General features: G+C 43.8%; 1 protein-coding gene across 1 annotated transcript in view; it reads left to right on the forward strand.

The window, feature by feature from the left end:
* The window catches only part of SORCS3 (sortilin related VPS10 domain containing receptor 3), a 1,013,788-nt gene that overhangs the window by 310,856 nt on the left and 682,213 nt on the right, over positions 1–20,719 (forward strand). The window contains exon 3 of the mRNA XM_082267888.1: positions 7,909–8,008. Coding sequence (XP_082124014.1) covers positions 7,909–8,008 — 100 coding nt within the window. The remainder of the gene's footprint in view (positions 1–7,908; positions 8,009–20,719) is intronic.

The following is a 20,719-nucleotide window of genomic DNA, read 5'->3' on the forward strand; positions in this document are numbered from 1 at the left end:
GATGCTCTGGGGTTGTGGGCCACATGGGAACACATTGAGGTCACAGAATTACATATGTTGCTCTGTGGTCTTGAAGCACACAAGAGTGCACTAGGGTCACAGGATCCTCCGGTTTTCTGACTTCATGGGTCTTTCAGGAGCGCACTCCGGTGAAAGAATACTCTGATACTCTGGAGTCACAGGGCACACAGGAGCACACTAGGCTCACACATAGGATTCTCTCAGGGGGATGACATAGGGTCACTGGAACACACAGAATGCTCTGCACTGAAGTCACGGGTGCACAGTTGAAACCAAAAAAGTGCCAACAGAGAAGAGACCCACCATTGGATGCCAGAGGGAATATGTATGACACCTAAGACAACTAAAAATGGATTTCCTCTCAATTTGAAGAGACTTCCTCTTGCTTCCTGTTGTTTCTCAGGAACAGAAAGTAAAAGGAAATCTCCCCAATGGGACATTGACTCCAAAAGGGCCGGTAAGCCCTTCCAAACCTGTCTGAAGATTCAAGCTGCCACCCAGGAGGAAGCTGTTACATAGACAACATTTCTAAACAAGGTGACTACAAAGACTTCTTCCATCACTCAACAACGTCATCGCGTTCAGGTCTATATAGTATGAGCAGTCCACAAAAAATGAAGGGGAGATAAAGGGGTGCAGAAATAAATTCATTACTTGATAATCTGCATTATTTAGATGCCATCACCAGGAGACCACAACTTGGAATGTGCCGATCTCTCAATTCCTGGTGCTTGCAAACAGAATTCTCTCGACTCGGGTTTCCAAGATTTTATTGAGGCTGGATGATTGTTTTTGAATTATTCCTTGTCAAATAGTTGTACACTTTGTCAAAATGAAATCATTTCAAGCTGTGTTTTTATTTTATATACTATTTTTTTTAAGACAATATCTGCCTATATTATTACTTTTGCTGACAGATGACAAATTTACTTCCCCCACCCCATTCCCTTTTTTCTCACTGGAAATAAAATCCTTATGAATATTTTATAGGCTTGCCTATATCTCTCCATATGTTTCATTTGAACAATTTTCTTAAATTCATTTAGTTAGTCCAGAGAGCAGCGAAAAAGAGCGCAACTTCAAGTTAATAGACACTTGATGGGAGAAGGGAATGTTTTAGTGCTGTACTAGATACAGAGTGAGCTTGGGTATTAGAGTCGATAGTAAAGGTGGTGAAAATGGAACCACTGCTTCTGCTATCCCTATCTGTAAATAAGCAATTTTTTATATATATAATATATATTAACCACTTCAGCCCTGGAAGGATTTGCCCCCTTAATAACCAGGCCATTTTTTGGGATTCGGCACTGCGTTATTTTAACGGATAATTGCGCGGTTGTGCGACGCTGTACCTAAATAAACTTGATGTGCTTTTTTCCCCCCACAAATAGAGCTTTATTTTGGTTGTATTTGATCACCTCTGTGGTTTTTAGATTTTGCGCTATAAACAAAAAAGGAGCGACAATTTTGAAAAAAAAAACACGCCATATTTTCACCTTTGAAAACGTCTTCTAGGGCGAAACGTCGTTAGGTCACGGCGTGCTGACGTCATCCCTGGAAGCGTTCCAAGCGAGCGGATGTGCCTTGCCGTCCGGCCGGCGGCTTTACATGCTCTATGATTTTAACGAAATGTAAGTGTATCTCTTTTTTATAATAAAATAGTGGTTACGTTATCACACTATTGGCGCTTTTTCTTAACATTTGGGATTGGCATTTGCCCATCTGCTGGGCACATTGGCTCATCTGTTGGGATCATCATCCAATTTGACCCTGCTATGTGAGATTACCTGATATCGGCGGTGAATGTTGGTGGATTGGATCTGGTCTGATTTCATATTTTGAGCAATCACTATCTTAGTCCGGTAAGGGGCCCAAATTGTCAGTGTTGGTGGTCCTGGTGTGTTTGGTATTTTTTTCTCTATCTGCCTTGTCCATCCTCAATCTGGTAAGCGGCTCAGAAATCGGTGGTAGTTTCCTCCCACTTTTTTCCTTAATTGTCTTCTTTGTTCACTAATTTGGGGAGTGTGATTTATGCCTGTATACAAGTATACTTCTGGTAAGCAGTTTCACAACTGGTGACGGATACATACACCTCGTATGTGGTGCACTCTTAGGGTGTTTAAGGAACAACACATATTGTTATGGTATTATGCTATGGCGTTTCTTCTTTTTTCCATGACCCTATGACATCATTTCTTGGGAGTTCAACACACGTGTTTCTACAATCAAGTCCACTTTGCGATTTATTTCTGCAATCACTGATTGTTTGTCTGGTAAGCGCATTACCCAAGGGATTTTGGATTCCTAGAGTGCGGATCACACTAGTCACACCATTTTGGGATTAATCTACTTTTACACTAGGACTTGATTTATTTTGGACATTGATTTGTTCACATCATTTAGCGCGACTTATTTTTATGTATTATTTTTAGGGTGTGGTCACACTTGAAGTTGCTGCTATAATTTGTTATTCACCTGTAGCGCAGTTATTTTCTCTTTTTTTGTATCTCCTTTTTTTGTATGTAGTACTACGTGACTGTATGCAGCCGAGCCGCCCTGCCACAGTAAAAAGCTGGCGGGTGGTCGGCAAGTGGTTAATATATATAGTGTATATATCAGTGCAGCTGTTCAGCTTCCAACTTCAGCTTGTTCAATTAAGCTTTGCCAAAAAAACCTGGAAGCTGATTGGTTTCTAAACAAAGCTACACCAGATTTTGCGCTCTCCAGTTTTAGTGAATCAACCACAGTATATACTGTATACACATAGTTAGAGTGAGAGTGAGGAAAGGGTAAAATATTTTTTCTATTACTAAATGCAAAATTACTTAGAACCCCAAAACATGTGCAGAATGGAAAAATTTTTGGATAGATTTGTTGTTTTACTAATTTTGTTTAGTTGATTCGTTTCAGAATTTGTTTAGTTTTGTTTAATTTCATTTCCTTTATTCATTTTCTAACAAATTCCAAATTATCGACCAATTCGAAATCTGTGTGAAGAATAGCTGGTTGTTAAACCAGACCAGGAAGCCAGCTGCCCCGTCCTTAACCACTTAAGCCCCGGAAGATTAGGCTGCTCAAAGACCAGAGCCTATTTTGCGATTCGGCACTGTGTGATTTTAACGGACAATTGCGTGGTTGTTCGACACTGTACCCAAATGAAATTGACGTCCTTTTTCCCCCACAAATAGAGCTTTCTTTTGGTGGTATTTGATCACCTGTGCGATTTTTACTTTTTGCGCTATAAACAAAAAAAGAGTGAGAATTTTGAAAAAATAACAATATTTTTCAAATTTTTTTATATGAAATTCCCCCCCAAAAAAATGTAAAAATCAAAATTTTTTAACATTTTAGGCCAATTTGTTTTCTGCTACATATTTTTGGTAAAAAAAATCGCAATAAGGGTATTTTGATTGGTTTGCGCAAAAGTTATTGCGTTTACTAACTAAGGGAAAGATTTTTGTAATTTTTATTTTTTTAACGAGTAATGGCGGCGATCTGCGATTTTTTTTGCGGGGCTACGACATTGCGGCGGATAGATGGGACCCTTGACTGACATTTTTGACACTTTTGGGGGTACCAGTGACATTACTACAGTAATCGGTGCTATACATAAAATTCATACCAGACCCTTATTCCAGCATGCAGCTCAGGAGGCCAGTAAAGGAAGGGGATGAGCGAGCGACCCCCCCCCCCCTCCTTAACCATACCAGGCCACATGCCCCCAACATGGGGTGGGGGGGTGCTTTGACTCCCCCCCCGCCCCCAAAGCACCTTTTCCCCATGTTGGGGACAAGGGCTTCTTCCCCACAACCCTGGGCTGTAGTTATGGGGGTTTGCGGATGGGGGGTTTAGCAGACTCTAAAAGCCCCCTTTAACAAGACGTCCCCAAGATCCTGGCCCCCCATGTGAATGGGTGTGGGGTAAATAGTAATTTTTTTCTGACTATTGCTGGCATTCTTTTTTACATTTCAGCTCTCAGCGGGGAAGTCTACTGACAGCTGATGGGTCATTAATTGTTAAGGACACAGGGGCTGGCTTAACAACCAGCTATTCTTCGCACAGAATTCAAATTGGTTGATAATTTTTCCACCAATCTCAATTCAAAACATTTTGAAAATTTGGGATTCATTAGAATACGTAAAAACAAAATGATTTTCAACAAATTTCAAAGGCTTTCCTTTCTATTTCATTCGGAGATTTGGATACATCCAATTGGACACATGTCCCGACTCCCTGGATGGAAGCTCTGGGTATTTTAGAGTTAGGGACCACATTACACAGAGGGGCTTTGACAAGGCAGTGTGGCTTCCTCATAGATTTGCAATGTATAAGCTACTTGTTTTTAATATATTTTTTTAAAAATTGCAGAACTATTTGTCCTAAAAATTGCTTGTACATTTATTCTGTGCAAATAGGGGTAAAATCGATTGTTAGGCACTTTTCTCTCTAGGTTGAATCTTCCTTATTCATACAAAATAGAGTGAATAAGGAAAATAGCACATTATGACCACTAGAGAGAGCTGATAAAAAAACATATTTGACTGCCGGCTACATCTTTTGGCTATATTGTGATATTTCCCTCATTCACTCTATTCTGTATGAATGGAGAATATTTGACCTGGAGAGAAAATAGCCTAAAATAAATTTGATTTTGCCCCTATTCAGACAGAACGAATGTACATGCAGCTTTTTTGGATTTACTGGCTATTCTTTAATTTGGGTTTTCATTGCTGTCTGATACCTATTTGGGTTGGTTCTTGTCCCGGTGACAGTTGTCAAATATCTGACATCTCTTCACTTTTGAGAAATTTCCAGTTGCATTCTGAGGCAGGAAGTATAGCAAAACCCCCGAAAAGATTACCGCTTTTGTAACGTATAATAGAATAAAACTATAGAAGTAAATGAATACCCTATTCTCCTCCCAGCACCACGTAGATGGCTCTCGAGAACCTAATCTGTCTGAAAAAAACATTAGCGCGTCTGCAACGCATAACAAATGCCTTTGATATGGAAAGCCCAAGATGTCTTCCTGGAAGCCAAGTGGATCAGATAAGCGAGCACTCTGAGGGCTGTTCATGGCATTTCAATGTCTTCTTATCGCACAGAAGTCAGACCATCGCTTTGCTATTAATGTTTCGGGCCCCCATAGGACCAAATTGAACTCACACCTAAGAGGCGATTAATTTCTCTAAACAGGAAAGCATCAGATAAGAAAGTCTTCTATAAAAAGAGATCTCCTCTGTGCATTGGGAGTATTACAACTTCAGACACAAAGACTTTAACTCCTTATTGTGTCGTCCTTATTTGAACTGCAAGAAAGGCGAGGAATTTTCATTTACTAAAGGAGTGGAGCATATTGACTTTGTAATGGAATGTAACTTTGCTTAGTAAATAAGGGGAAGCTATGCTGACTTCTATCATCCAATCGTGTTTCCTCTCCACTCCTCTCTCCATTTCCTCTCCTCTCCTCTCTCCATTTCCTCTCCTTTCTCCATTTCCTCACCTCTCCTCTCCTCTCCCCTCCCCTCTCCATTTGCTCTCCTCTCCTCTCCTCTCTCCATTTCCTATCCTCTCCTCTCTCCATTTCCTCTCCTCTCCTCTCCTCTACTCTTTCCATTTCCTCCCCTCTCCATTTCCTCTCCTCTCCTCTCCTCTCTCCATTTCCTATCCTCTCCTCTCCTCTCTCCATTTCCTCTCCTCTCCTCTACTCTTTCCATTTCCTCTCCTCTCTCCATTTGCTCTCCTCTCCTCTTCTTTCTCCATTTCCTCTCCTCTCCTCTCTCCATTTCCTCTCCTCTCCTCTCCTCTCTCCATTTCCTCTCCTCTCCTCTCTCCATTTCCTCTCCTCTCCTCTCTCCATTTCATCTCCTCTCTCCATTTCCTCTCCTCTCCTCTCTCCATTTCCTCTCCTCTCCTCTCCTCTCTCCATTTCATCTCCTCTCCTCTCCTCTCTCCATTTCCTCTCCTCTCCTCTCTCCATTTCCTCTCCTCTCCTCTCCTCTCCTCTCTCCATTTCCTCTCCTCTCCTCTCTCCGTTTCCTCTCCTCTCCTCTTCTCTCTCCATTTCCTCTCCTCTCCTCTCTCCATTTCCTCTTCTCTCCTCTACTCTCCTCTCTCCATTTCCTCTCCTCTCCTCTCTCCATTTCCTCTCCTCTCCTCTCTCCATTTCCTCTCCTCTCTCCATTTCCTCTCCTCTCCTCTGTAGAGAGCTATACAGAGCAAAGAGTGAAAGGAAGAGGAGAAAACTCGAGTGATTCACTCCTTGGATTCATTTTTTTTCTCAAGCAGCATTTCTCAACCTTTTTTGAGTCACAGCACCCTTTAAAATATGCATAATCTTGAGGCACCCCAGTCTAAAGCGGGGTCAGATCAGAGTCCTCCATTACATTTGAAGTCCCACCTCTTTGCAATAGAGTACTCAGCCCCCCTTTCCCCTTTATATTAGAGTCTTTAAGTCATTACCCCCTGCTCTTTTCATATCAGAGTCCTCAGACCCTCTTTCACATCATAGTTTTCAGCCCCCCCCCCACCCCTTCCCCACATCAGATTCCTAAGCCCATCTCCCCTTCCTTTCACATCAGAGTCCTCAACCTCTTCCTTCTCATTAGGGTCCTACCTTGTGGTCTTCACAACAGTATGGCTGTGACAGCATGCCAGTGGGTGGGAGATGGGGCAAATGGGGAGGTAGGCAAACTTCTGAATGCTGGTGCAGCCCTTAATACTGTCTGCCCTTGATTAGCGTTGTTCACTTCTATGCTGCTGGTGGCTGGCCCCTCACACCATGGAAACACATGGCTTGCTGGCTGGAAACCATAACTTTGAAATTAAATACACATGCAATGGTGTTACACTTACACAATACTAAGCATGCTGAATTCATCATCAAATACGCCATATTATAAAAGTATTGGGGCGCCTACCTTTACACAGACATGAAATTTAATGGCATCTCAGTCTTAGTCCGTAGGGTTACAATATTGAGTTGCCCCTTCTCTCCCCCTTTGCAGCTATAACAGCTTAAACTCTTCTGGGAAGGCTGTCCACAAGGTTTAGGAGTGTGTATGGGAATGTTTCTTCTTCTAGAAGCGCATTTGTGAGCTCAGGCACTGATGTTGGACTAGAAGGCCTGACTCGCAGTCTCTGTTCTAACTTATCATCCCAAATGTGTCCTATCGGGTTGAGGTTAGGACTTAGTGCAGGCCAGTCAAATTCCTCCACCCCAAACTCGCTCATCTATGTCTTTATGGACCTTGCTTTGTGCACTGGTCCAAAATATTTGGTGGAGGGGGGGGGGGGGTGGTATGGTGTGGTGTTGTTTTTCAGGGGTTGGGCTTGGCCCCTTAGTTCCAGTGAAGGAAACTCCTAAGGCATCAGCATACCAAGACATTTTAGATAATTTCATGCTCCCAACTTTGTGGGAACAGTTTTGGGATGGCCAATTTCCTGTTCCAACATGACTGCACACCAGTGCACAAAGCAAGGTCCATAAAGACATGGATGAGCAAGTTTGGGGTGGAGGAACTTGACTGGCCTGCGCAGAGTCCTGATCTCAACCCGATAGAACATCGTTGGAACGAATTAGAGCGGAGACTGCAAGCCAGGCCTTCTCATCCACAACAGTGCTTGGAAGAATGGTCAAAGGGTGGGATTACAGTCAAGTTCATGTGTGTGTAAAGGCAGGTGTCCCAATACTTTTGACAATACAGTGTATATCTGATGTTAGGACCGCTTTAAGAAGAAGGACTCTATTGCATGATACCGAAAGTTTGTCAAATTTGTGCTGTTGATGTCAACATATATCATAATAAACTATTACTATTTGGATTTGATTTTGGTTCGATTTTTTAAATATAAAAAGGCACCAAAATATGTTTTTCGTTTCTGCAGGTCAACAGATTACGGGACAACCTATGAAAAGTTCAATGAGAAGGTGGGGCTGAAGACTGTTCTCAGCTACCTCTATGTGAGCCCCACCAACAAGAGAAAGGTGAGTGAACATACTTGTATTTTAACATTTGTTTCCCATATTCCTGCCCATTGGTGTTGAAGCATGTGTAGACTGACCATTGCGCTATGCTTCTCCTTAAAAGTTGGAAATTTAACAATGTTTCAGAAGATACCCAGATTGTCACCCCATATTGTAAATTCAGATATCAGATGACCGATATTTCAGGCTTGTTGATGCTTTTAGAACTTTAACTGAAGCTGCATTTTTTAAAAATATCCTTGCAAATTTTTGGGTATTCTTTGCAAAGTAAAATTTCACCGCATTCACTAAAAGCCCTGGAACAATTTCTTTTGCAAAGTGAACAGCCTATTTGCCTTTAGTAAATGAACCCCACTGTTTCTATTGAGGGACAGGGTTATCACTTGCTCCCAATTTAGACTACAGAACAGCTCCCCTGTTCCTTATCTGTAAAAAATTGTAGGGTGTGTTCTGTAACCCATAAAGGTGAACTGGGTAGGGTTTATAACACTGCTTGAGATTTTAGTAAAGCAGAGAGTGTACAGAAAGTCACAAGCACACTGGATTTCTGGCAGGACAGACAGGTGTTTTTCACTTATTAAACATGTATAACCTATAACTTTCAGCCCCGGTTCACACTTGTGCGTGTGCGGGGTTCGCATGTAATGTCGGAGCGCACTGCTCCGACATTACATGCGATCAGCTGTGCGGTGCGAGTTTAGCCATACAGTTTGTATGGCTAAATTCGCATCGCACCCGCAGCAAACACGCACAGGAGGCATTTTTGCAGCCGCATCAGGATCGGATCGCACAGCGGTTCACACTTGTGCGATCCGCTCCTGTGCGAACTGCACGATCGCACTGCGATATGCGATCAAACTGGGGGTGTCGTTAAGATTACATTGACACCCCCAGCGTATCGCATATGGCAGTGTGAACTGCCGGGGGTGCGTGTGCGATGCGGGAACAGGCTGCGAATTCGCAGCCTTCCCGCATCGCATATATGTGAACCGAGCCTCAATGGTTAATTTAACCACTTTACCACCGGAGGATTTTTCTGTCTTACGTCCAGGCCACTTTTTGCGTTTCGGCGCTGTGCAACTTTAACTGACAATTGCGCGGTCGTGCGACGCCATACCCAAACCAAATTTATGTCCTTTTTTTCCCACAAACAGAGCTTTCTTTTGGTGGTATTTGATCACCTGTGCGATTTTTACTTTTTGCGCTATAAACAAAAAAAAGAGCGTTTATTTTGAAAAAATAACAATATTTTTAACATTTTTTTATATGAAATTCCCCCCCAAAAAATGTAAAAATCTAAATTTGTTTAAATTTTTGGCCAATTTGTTTTCTGCTACCTATGTTTGGGAAAAAAAAAATCACAATAAGTGTATTTTGATTGGTTTGCACAAAATTTATTGCGTTTACTAACTAAGGGAAAGATTTCTGTCATTTTTGGTGTTTTTTTTTTTTAATGCGTAATGGCGGCGAGCTGCGATTTTTTTTGCGGGACTGCGACATTGCGGCGGACAGATCGGACCCTTGACTGACATTTTTGACACTTTTGGGGGTACCAGTGACATTACTGCAGTAATCAGTGCTATACATATGCACTGTTACTGTAAAAATGACACTGGCAGGGAAGGGGTTAATTTTATTGGAGAGGGAGGGGTTAATGTATGCCTGGTGCTTACTAACGTGTGTGGGGGGAGGTGACTGAGTGACACAGGGACAGATCGCATGTTCAGCTATGCTGAACCCTGCATTCTGTCACTCCTTGTCACTGAGGAGATCCGCCCACTCTGTTTACACAAGTGGGCGGATCTCCAAACTAGATTCCCCAACGATCGGGGAAGAGCGCCGCTCCTCCCCTGGCCCGACTCCCGCTGTGATTGAAAACAGCGGGAGCGCGCCTTCGGCAGTGCGCGAGCGCCGCCTACAGGGGGAGGAGTCCAGCGACGTAGGTCTATGTCGCTGGACGATAACAAACCACTTTGCCGCAGTACAGTCAATGTGACTGGTCGGCAAGTGGTTAAAGTGGCTGTAAACCCTCACATATACCCGGTGAAATGACTGGCTTCAGGTTAAGCAAAAAGACGAAAAGAAAATCCTCCTACATAAGTTGTGCCTGTTTGAACAGCTGTAGAGGAGAGTGGGCTGCTGATAAAGTATAGAATTTAATCAGCATTCCTTAGCTCCAAAAGGCAGGGGTCAGGGTTCTGACAACACACACTGCACAGCATAGAGCAGGGAGATGAGTGTAATTTGAGACCTAAATGATGGGAATGGGCACACCCCTTTACACAGCCTCACTGCGAAATGTGCACAGCTGAGACTGGCAATCTGCCAATCACCTCCTGTATGTTGGGGGGGGGGGGAAGGGCTGTCTCCTGGGAATTACTGGTGTTGGCATAGACTGTCAGGGTGACTGCAGATTGCTGAGGAAGGGGAGAGTCAACAGAAGCCACACTAAGTGGTTTGGATACAGGCAAGTACACACCATAGAAGGATATGCTTTGTTCATTTTTGAGGTTTACAACCACTTAATGGGCTAATTTATGCTTGCTTCAACTTTAACCCACATTAAAGCGCCTACTGCTTCAATGTGTTTTCTTTTTATGATTTTTTTATGCTTTTTTGAAGCTTTAATGAAGCTTGGCAAATGCCCTGTGTGTGTTGGTTTTCTGTTGGTTTTAAAGGGGCCCAGTAGAACCCTGGATCAGTAGCACCCCCACTTAGTAGATCCTCAGCTCATTAGTGTTCCTGTTCAGCAAGTCCCAGCTTATTAGTACCCTCGTTCAGCAGATCTCCAGCTTATTAGTACTCTTGTACCGGAGATCCCCAGTTTATTAGTACCCATGTTCAGCAGATCCCCAGCTCATTAGTACCCCTGCCCAGCATATCCCCAGCTCATTAGTACCCCTGTCCAGCAGATCCCCAGCTTATTAGTACCCTCATTCAGCAGGCCCCTCTGCTCAGTAATACCCCCAGCTCTGCTGATCCCCCCTCTTAGTAGTACCCCCAGCTCTGCTAATCCTCTGGTTTGCTGTTTCTCCACCTCCTGCCGTCCCCGGGATGTTATACCACGCTGCTTACCACGTGTGACGTGATGTTACTCCCACGCTGCTCACCACGTGTGACATCTACTAGTTTCTCCTGCTCTGGTCCCCAAGCTCTGCTGATCCTCTGATGCTCAATTCTCTCTCTGGTCCCCGCTCACCTGCTGCTATAGCGTTCGCATGTTGCGCACCATGTTTGCCTTCTGCTAGTTGCTCCGCTCCAGTCCAGGCCCCCGCTCACCTTCCTACCGCACACCACATGAATCACATGAATTGGAAGTGACTGCTCATGACGTCTTTCTGGTTAGCTTATTGATTTCCCAGTGCCTCCTGGGATATCTTATATTTGCAATACCTTCAAAACAAAGTAAAGCTAATTCTGAATAAAAGCCCCTCAAAAACTTTAGGTGTTGTTAGCGAACTTTGTCATAGACTTCTATGGAATCTTTGGAGATACTTTGAAGCACCAAGAAAGCAACATGGGGTATGATTTTTGAAGCAAAGCAAACACAATGTGTAAACAGGACTATAAGCTTACTATTTTATCTAGTGAGAGGTGCTTTGATTGGCATTCAGAGCACTTTAAAAAAAAAAGCATATCCAATGGCACATTTTTTTTTTTCCAATGCCACATTTTGAAGCAAGTGTAACAAACCCAGCAGACCGAAAAGGAGAAAATAGGAGAATGTCATTGCTGGGGTTTTACAATGGGCCCTCAGAAATAGGTATAGCTCCAAAACTGAATTTTTGTAAAATCTTACCATAAAATTCCTTTCTCTGAGTCCTCTGACAGTCGCCGCCCCTCATATTGTCTTCACCAATGGGTATTGACCTCTTATCCTCAGGAGCAAGCTAGGCCTAGCTTGCTCCTGAGGATAAGAGGTCAATACCCATCGGTGAAGACTATATGAGGGGCGGCGACTGTCAGAGGACATAAGAGAAAACTGAATTTTTGTAAAATCTTACCGTAAAATTCCTTTCTCTGGCCTAGCTTGCTCCTGAGGATAAGAGGTCAATACCCATTGGTAAAGACTATATGAGGGGCGGCGACTGTCAGAGGACGTAAGAGAAAACTGAATTTTTGTAAAATCTTACGGTAAAATTCCTTTCTCTGAGTCCTCTGACAGTCGCCGCCCCTCATATAGTCTTCACCAATGGGTATTGACCTCATCCTCAGGAGAAAGCTAGGCCTAGCTTGCTCCTGAGGATAAGAGGTCAATACCCATTGGTGAAGACTATATGAGGGGCGGCGACTGTCAGAGGACTCAGAGAAAACTGCATTTTTGTAAAATCTTACGGTAAAATTCCTTTCTCTGAGTCCTCTGACAGTCGCCGCCCCTCATATAGTCTTTACCAATGGGTATTGACCTCTTATCCTCAGGAGCAAGCTAGGCCTAGCTTGCTCCTGAAGATAAGAGGTCAATACCTATTGGTAAAGACTATATGAGGGGCGGCGACTGTCAGAGGACGTAAGAGAAATAGGAGTCCTAATTATTCTCAACCCAAAGCTAAAGGACTAGTTTAGAGTAAAGTTCTCCTTTAAAACTTTGAGGAGGCCGCAAATCCCCTTCCTTCCCCTTGACAGGGAAAATATTAGTCTTTCCACTGCCCTAGGTTCTGGAGCAAGGAGCCTGTGGGTTATAAAGCACATTTTTTTTCCCTGAAAAGAAAAAATATATTTCAGTCATAAATGCAGGTGTAGGAGTCGAGGCATTAATTCTGAAAACACTAGAAGGAAGTCGGAAATTAGATGTGCTGCTTTCTCTCGGGGCAGATATTTATACCTAATTAGAAAAACAAGTTCCTGGATGTTATTCAACTCAGGAAATGTCTAACATAAAGAATGAAAAGCCAAGGATAAAAAAAAAAATAAAAAAATGAGAAATTTATAGCAGCTTCTCCTTGTTGCGACGCTCGATTAGCATTTAAATGTATACATTGCTAACAAATGTGCAGGTATGTTCTAGTTATTAAAACTGTGGAGGAGAAATACGAGCAATGCCATGGTTACCTTGTAGAAAAATTATAGAAAGGAACCAGACCACATCCTCCGTGGTGTTGAGGCCCTTCCATCCTCCAATTCTGTACAGACTGTTGTGAGGCAGATGACAAGGCCTGATGTTGATCGAGAAGCCCAAGACACGTCCAGCCAGTTAGATTAAAATTACTTTCTCATTTATCGTTAAAAAGACACCCATAATTTATTTACTTGGGCAGAAAATCAATTCGTTTTCCCATCGATTCACTCATTCTTATTGGATTAAAGCATTGGCGTAAATAAAATATGCTTAGACGAGGATGATGAAATGTTCTGCTGGTGGATGAAGTGGGTGGTTTTGGAAGAAGATTTATTGATGTTCCTTAACTGTTTGCCACACACATAAGGTGTGTTATGCTGTAGAATGTGGTTAAGGGAGATCTTGTCACAGCCGCTAAGCCGCAGTAAAGGGTCAATCCACCCAAAAAAATTATATTATTGTTTTTTGGTTGATTTTGGAGAGTTAACTCACAAAACCACAAGTTCCTTACAGGATAAGGCCCCTTTCACATGGGCTTTCCGATCAGATCCGACTGTCGGTTTTTCAGGCGGACCTGATCGAATGCTTCATGCACCCCTATGGAGCAGCGGATGTCAGCGGAGACATCTCCACTGACACCCGCTGCTATCCGATCTGATCCTGTCGGTGAAATCCGGATGGATGGAGACCCTATTTTCCATCTTTTCGAGGATCGGATAAGATCAGATGAAAACAGACAGGCAGTCCGTTTTCATCCTATCTCCCATGGAGGAGAGCGAGCTCTGACAGCTCTGTCTCTGCAAAGTAAGCAGAGATCGAGGGGTCATCCGCCTGCTCAACGGGGATCAGCGGATCGATCCCCGCTAAGCGAAACAGAGTCCGTCGGGCCACCCTGCCCGTGTGAAAGGGGCCTATGTCTCAGTGACTGAGATCTCTGAGGTTGCGTTGCTGGGTCGAAAACATCCGTTTTGGCTGTTACTCCTCGTACACACGCACCGATTGTTGGCCGACCGATCGGCCGTCTTTTGTCCAGTGTTGTTGTGTTGGTTGAAATGTGCTCTAGACTGCACACGAATTTTATCGGCCAACAAAAACCAACTTCAGAAGTGATGTCATACTTTCCGTGTGTTTTTTCTTCTCTGAGCATGCCATGTCTTGCTCATCACATTTTTGTCTGCCGAAATCTGTACTGACTGAAGAACAATCGGCCGTTCTGTTGAAAGCCAACAAAAATTTTATTGAAGAAAAGAAAGACACTGCTCCAGGTGTATATTGTGTGGTGATTGCCAGGAGATAGGATATCCAATAGAGTGCTGGCCCCGGCCCGCCTCCGTGGGAACACTTGTAGGAAAAGAATTAGCCGCACATCCAGGGATTCCAATAGGTTTCAAATACCTTTATTTCCAAAAAGTTGCAAGTGATGACACCAAAGACACCAGCATAAAGTCTCGTAGACGCGTTTCACACATACATCTTGTGCTTAATCATTACAATGACTGTAGCTGACTATAGATCTTAAATAGACCACCCCAATGAAAACAGGTGTACCGGGGGCGGTAACAATCAGCAGTTGTGCACAACTCAATTAATCACCTGGCCTCAGCCCCAAAGGGCATCTCAGTGGTGATTTAAATATAAAAATCAAGCTGAAGTTCCAGCCCATCGTGTGTACCGTGAACTCACCCATACACACAAAGACCTGGACCGACAATCACATAGAAAAACGTTTAAAAAAACGTGTAAAAAGTACCAATGAAAATCATTGGAAAAAATGTAAATACATACAACGTAACAAACAGAAAAGAATAATGACTATAACAAATGTAAGAACCTTTGTATAGTATGAGTATGTACCTGTATGTCGGTATACACCCACACATACCTGAATACACTTCCTACAAGAATATACAAAAATACAAAAATAGGTACTTAAAATCATTGTGTCTTCCATATGGTGTACTATCACCACAGAAGGATGCATGAACTAGTGCATCCATGTATACATTACAAGGAAACTATCCCCAACACATTAACCATGCGGACACATGTAATCCACCTAAAAGGAGAATAAACCATGATGTAAAGTATACCCAAAAAAATAGTTTGTGGAAATGTGCCCATACAGAAATGTATGTGGATAACGGAACACTAGCATGATCATAAATATGGATCTTGTAAAAATACTGAAAAATACATGGCATAGAGCAATGTGAAAAAAGAGGAAAAAAGGAACAGGGAAGGGAGAATGGGGGAGGGGAAAGGGTGAGAAATTTTTTTTCAAACAAAAATTTTATAGCATGCACACCAGATTTTGTTTGGCCGAAAAGTCGCAGTCGGTTGTTGGAAGCATCATACTAACGATTGAAAAGACAAGAACTCACTGCTCAAGGTGGTGTGATTGCCTGATGACTCACACCGGTGCATGCCCCGGCTCGCCTCCGTGAAAACTTGATAAAGGAAAAGGAATTGGCAGCACTCCAGGTTGAGTCAAAATCCAGATTTATTGACTGAACATCCAAATATGACAATCGTGACAAGGTAGACGCGTTTCACACACTGACTGTGTGCTTAATCATTAGTAATGCTTAAGCACACAGTCAGTGTGTGAAACGCGTCTACCTTGTCACGATTGTCATATTTGGATGTCCAGTCAATAAATCTGGATTTTGACTCAACCTGGAGTGCTGCCAATTCCTTTTCCTTTATCATACTAACAAGCCGCCAATCGGCCAATCGGACGTTGGCCGAAAATTCACGGCCAACAATCGGTGCGTGTGTACGAGGCTTTACAAAGTTCTCCAGTAAGTGGAAAACTGTTGCCTAATCAAAAGACTTATAATTAAAGGCTAAGGCCGGCAACACACAGTTCAAACTTTGGCCGGTTTAGCAGGAACCAGCCAAGATTCGAACCATTAATGGGCAGGCTGAATGTACCAAAATGATTGATCAATCAACTAGGGTACAACCAGCCTGCCGGATTCTTTTGTGATCATCAGTAGTGGCTGCTAGCGATAATCACTGTCTTCTCCTGCCAGGAGAAGACAATGGCCAGGCAACAGGGATTCCCTCATCAACACTGTCTTTTGTTGATGGAGAAAATAGAGCAAATTTCTGTCCTGCAACCCATGGTTAGAGAAAAGAAATTCACTCTGTGTATTGTTACCTTTTACATCAACTGGCCCATGCAGATAAGGGGCTCAGTAATGTAAAATACACCGGCCAGCTATGAGATTGGCGATATGTCAGTGTCTATTGGGACACTTAATAACATAAATGTTTAGTGCAACTTCTTTTATATTATTAAATTGGCGGTTTTACACTGCAAAGGCCTTTGCCTTACTTCCTTCATGGTAATAATGATGTGAACTGGCTCTATGGGAAGTGAATTGATGCTGCCATGCGATGCTTTTGGAGTACAACATGAGTACAATTGAGTTCATTTTCTGAGTTCATGCGCTATTTGCTAATTGCTATTACTAACAAATACCAGTAAATTTGCCTGGTGAGTTTTTGGAGTATATGATGGTGGTGATAACCTGTTTGTGGTGGACTGAAGCAGAACGTTTTGCATGGGACTTTTCTTCTGCTCCTTCTTTGAACATTTTGTTGACTTACCTACTGCTCTGGTCACTTTAGTGATTTGTATTTTTACACAGGACACTTGTGATTTAGGAGAACAGAAGAAGAATTTACATAAATTTTTTGCACAGTTTCAGAAAGATTTAATGATGAACTGGAACAGCACATGTCATTTTGTTTAATAGCACGTTACTTTATATGATTGCACTTTATTTGGTTATGTATTGGTATGTTTTTATTTATTTGTTACATTGTACACATTATTGCATAATATTTGTAGTTTATGCTATATTGTATTTTCCTTAACCGATTTCGGACCGCCCGCCGCAGATATACTGCGGCAGGCTGGCCCTGCTGCGCGAACCGACATAGGGCCACGTCGGTCACGTGCCTGCAGCTAGGCGGCGAGCGCCATTTTCTATATTCTGCATAAAACCTGGTTGATCCTGCCATTCTCTATCTCCCCTTTTTGTCCAAGTCCCCAATTCAGCTAGGGATTTTGCAGAGCAGTGTTGGCAGCTCTGCACATGCTCAGTTTTTAGTGAGTTTCTATGCTGAGCATTTCCTCCCTATCACATCTGAGCAGCCCATGTGACTATAGAGTCACACATGTGGGTGTATACACAGTGGTAAATGACAGCCCACTCCATCCCTCCTCACCCATGCCCACCAACCAGCTAAACACAATGGAGGCAGGATGTTACATGTAGATTTCTGAAGCCTTCACCTCCCTCTTATTCTAAGACACAGGCTGGAAGGGCGTGACACAGCCTGTGACTGGCAGAAATCTGCCCACACTATGGTATTGCCACAAAATAATAAAGATTTGATTTTAAATATATATTTGTGTGTCATTTTAAAACAGTTTATTGATATTAAATATTTTTACTCTGTATTCTAAAGGCTGTTTTTTTTTTAAACATGGGACCAGCAGCAGAGGACTAGAAGCTCCACCTTCTTATATTTCCCTGCAGACAGGCTCGGGAAAAGCTGGATCATGTCACAGCTGTATATCCATTAGGAAAGGTACATACATCTTGGAGGGGGGTGCAGTTTGATACGTTTTCCCTGGGCTCTAGATGACCTTGTCTTGGCATGGGTTGTCGTTAACCCTCTGGTGCACTATACTAGGGCTTGACTGCCCTGGAGCATTGCTTATGGTGTTCCAGTGCTGTCCATTTCCTGAGCTATTATTGAGGGGACTGTTCTAAGAAGTAGCTGCAGAGAGAAGAGTGTCCTAGTATTACTGTTCAATATTCTGGAGTATCCCACAGCTCCCCATGACCTATCCGACTTCATCAAAAAATACAAAAAAAGAGGCAACCCCTAGATCACAGGTGTCAAACACAAGGGCCGCGGGCCAAATGCGGCCCCCCAGGCCATTTCCTGTGGCCCTCACACCTCTCCTGCAGCTGTGGCACCCCCCTTGTCTCTGCCCCCACCTTGTCTCAGTAGTCGGCAGCAGAGGACATAACTCCTTTGCCAGATCCTGTGCTTCTCTGTGCTGCTGCAGAAAGGCTCATCTTTGCTGCCCCCCCCTTCCCAGCAATCAGAGAGGATGGCAGAACTCCTCCTACAGAGCCTGCACCTCTCTGTGCAGCCACAACACCACCTTGTCTCTGCCCCCCCCCGTCTCAACATTCAGCAGAAGCTGTAAGTGGACTCCAGCCCTCCTCTGGTTCTTCTCCAGGCCTTGCACTTTCTTCTTCCCAGATCCACCCGCAGTAGCACCAGGTAAGGGGCTGCATTGTTATGTAAGTAAGGGTGGGTGACTCTTGAATTATGATGGTGGGGGGGCTCTTGACATCTCATGTAAGGGTGTAAGGGGGGCGTGGGGTGCTCTGGACATCTAACCTTACAGATATAACCGGCCCTTTGAGGGCGAGCATAATACTGATGCGGCTTGCGATTAAATTGAGTTTGACACCCCTGCCCTAGACTTTTCATTGAGCCAGTGGAGTGAATGCTGCTGTGTGCCTTGCTGCTGGGAGCATATGTGGGAAAAGAACCTGTGACAAATAAGCAGCCTATTTGGTGCCGAGCACTACACACGCAGACCACCCTATTTATCAACCACATGTGTTGCTGGGCCTTCATGATTAAAATAACCAAAAACCAGGGACTCTGACAGTAAGGCTGGCTAGGAAAGGGCTAGATGATGACCTATTGAAGCTTCCAATGCAGAATGTGAGATGCTCATAGTGTCCGACCACACTGAGTGTGCACTGAAATCAAAGTAAGTCATTTTAGAACAGAAGTGGAACCTGTACAATTGTGCAAGACTGAAGGGAAGGCTGGCGTTCAGATTTAAGTCCAGACGGCTGTCTCCTCTAATATATCTCCCCCTCTTCTCCCTAGCTTTGGGGGCTATTGGGACTGCTAGGATATATACCCCTGAAAGGCTCCTTTGTTGACCCAAGTCCAGTATAAAATCTACTGCACAATTATCTATTTTTGGGACCCCACACCTTCTCTAAAGGTCCCCTACTTGCACAAGTTACAGACTTCCATCTAAGGAATTGTGGCTTTCAAGAAAACCAAATCCTTTTATACAAGCGGAGACATACAGTCCCCAAAATATAATATCAAATATTTGCGTGTCCCCACATTTTGACAAATGGACCTCTTGAGGCCGCTCGAGGGGGGTTTCCATCTGGCCACGGGGTCAGCGCTGAACTGACAGCATCCACTATGCAAATTTGCTAAAGCTCCTGAAGAAGCGACTAAATGTCACCAAACATGTAGAGCAAAACAAATGAAGACAAGTGTCAACCCAGTATTTTGAGGATTAGCATATACTGATGTATTATATGTCTGCAACAAGCATTATATATGATGTTCTATCCTCTAAGGGCAGGGGTGTCAGACTAAATTTCATTGTGGGCCACATCAGCATTATGGTTGCCCTCAAAAGGATGGCTGTATCTGTAAGACTAAATGGCCAGTGCACCCTACCCCCTCTTATATCAGATGTCAAGACTCGAGCTCCCCACCATCAGAAGTCAAGAGTCCCCCACCCTCCCTTACATTAGAGTTAACCTCCCTTGTGCTACTGCCGGGAAGAAGCTGGAGCAGAAAGTGCAGGGTCTGGAGGAAGACCAGAGGATGGCTGGAGTCAGCTGCTAGAGTCTGCCAAAAGCTCAGACCAGGGATGAGGGGGTGCTACATCTGTACAGAGAGGTGCAGGATCTGGCAGAGGAGTTCTGTCCCCCTCTCTGCTGTTGACTGCTGAGACAAGGTGGGGGCACAGTTACAGGAGAGGTGTGAGGGCCACATGAAATGACCTGGTGGACCAGATTTGGTCCGCGGGCCTTGTGTTTGACACATGTGCTCTAGGGGATCCACATTCCGTCAAAAAATATTTTTAGGATTTTTTTCTACCATTTCTATTATTGTATTGTATACAAAACCTTTTGAATGTAGACCAATAAATTGTTAAATTTTAATAATGTGCCTATAAAGTCCATGTTTTCTTTTTGAGTTCCAATTATGTTTAGATTTAAGTACTAAGGAATAAGTTGATGATGGGTTAGAGGACACTTTTTAACCACTTTAGCCCTGCTCACATTGCTGCTACTGCAGCAATGTGGCTCGTTATCATCCAGCGACGTAGACCTACGTCGCTGGACTCCGGCCCTTGTGGGCGGCGCACGCGCGCCGCCGGAGGCGCGCTCCCGCTGTTTTCAGTCACAGCGGGAGTCAGGCCAGGGGACGAGCAGCGGTGATCACCGCCGCTCTTCCCCCGATCGTCGAGGAATCTAGTGTGGAGATCCGCCCGCTTGTGTAAACAAAGCGGGCGGATCTCCCAAGTGACAGGCAGGGTCAGATTGCAGGGTTCAGCATAGCTGAACATGCGATCTGTCCTTGTGTCACTCAGTCACCTCCCCCCACACAGATCTGTAAGCACCAGGCATACATTAACCCCTCCCTCTCCAATAAAATTAACCCCTTCCCTGCCAGTGTCATTTTTACAGTAACAGTGCATATTTATAGCACTGATTACTGTAGTAATGTCACTGGTCCCCCAAAAATGTCAGTCAAGGGTCCGATCTGTCCACCGCAATGTCGCAGTCCCG

The sequence above is a fragment of the Pelophylax lessonae genome (assembly GCF_965119305.1).
Source record: "Pelophylax lessonae genome assembly, chromosome: 9".
Taxonomy (NCBI): Eukaryota; Metazoa; Chordata; class Amphibia; order Anura; family Ranidae; genus Pelophylax; species Pelophylax lessonae.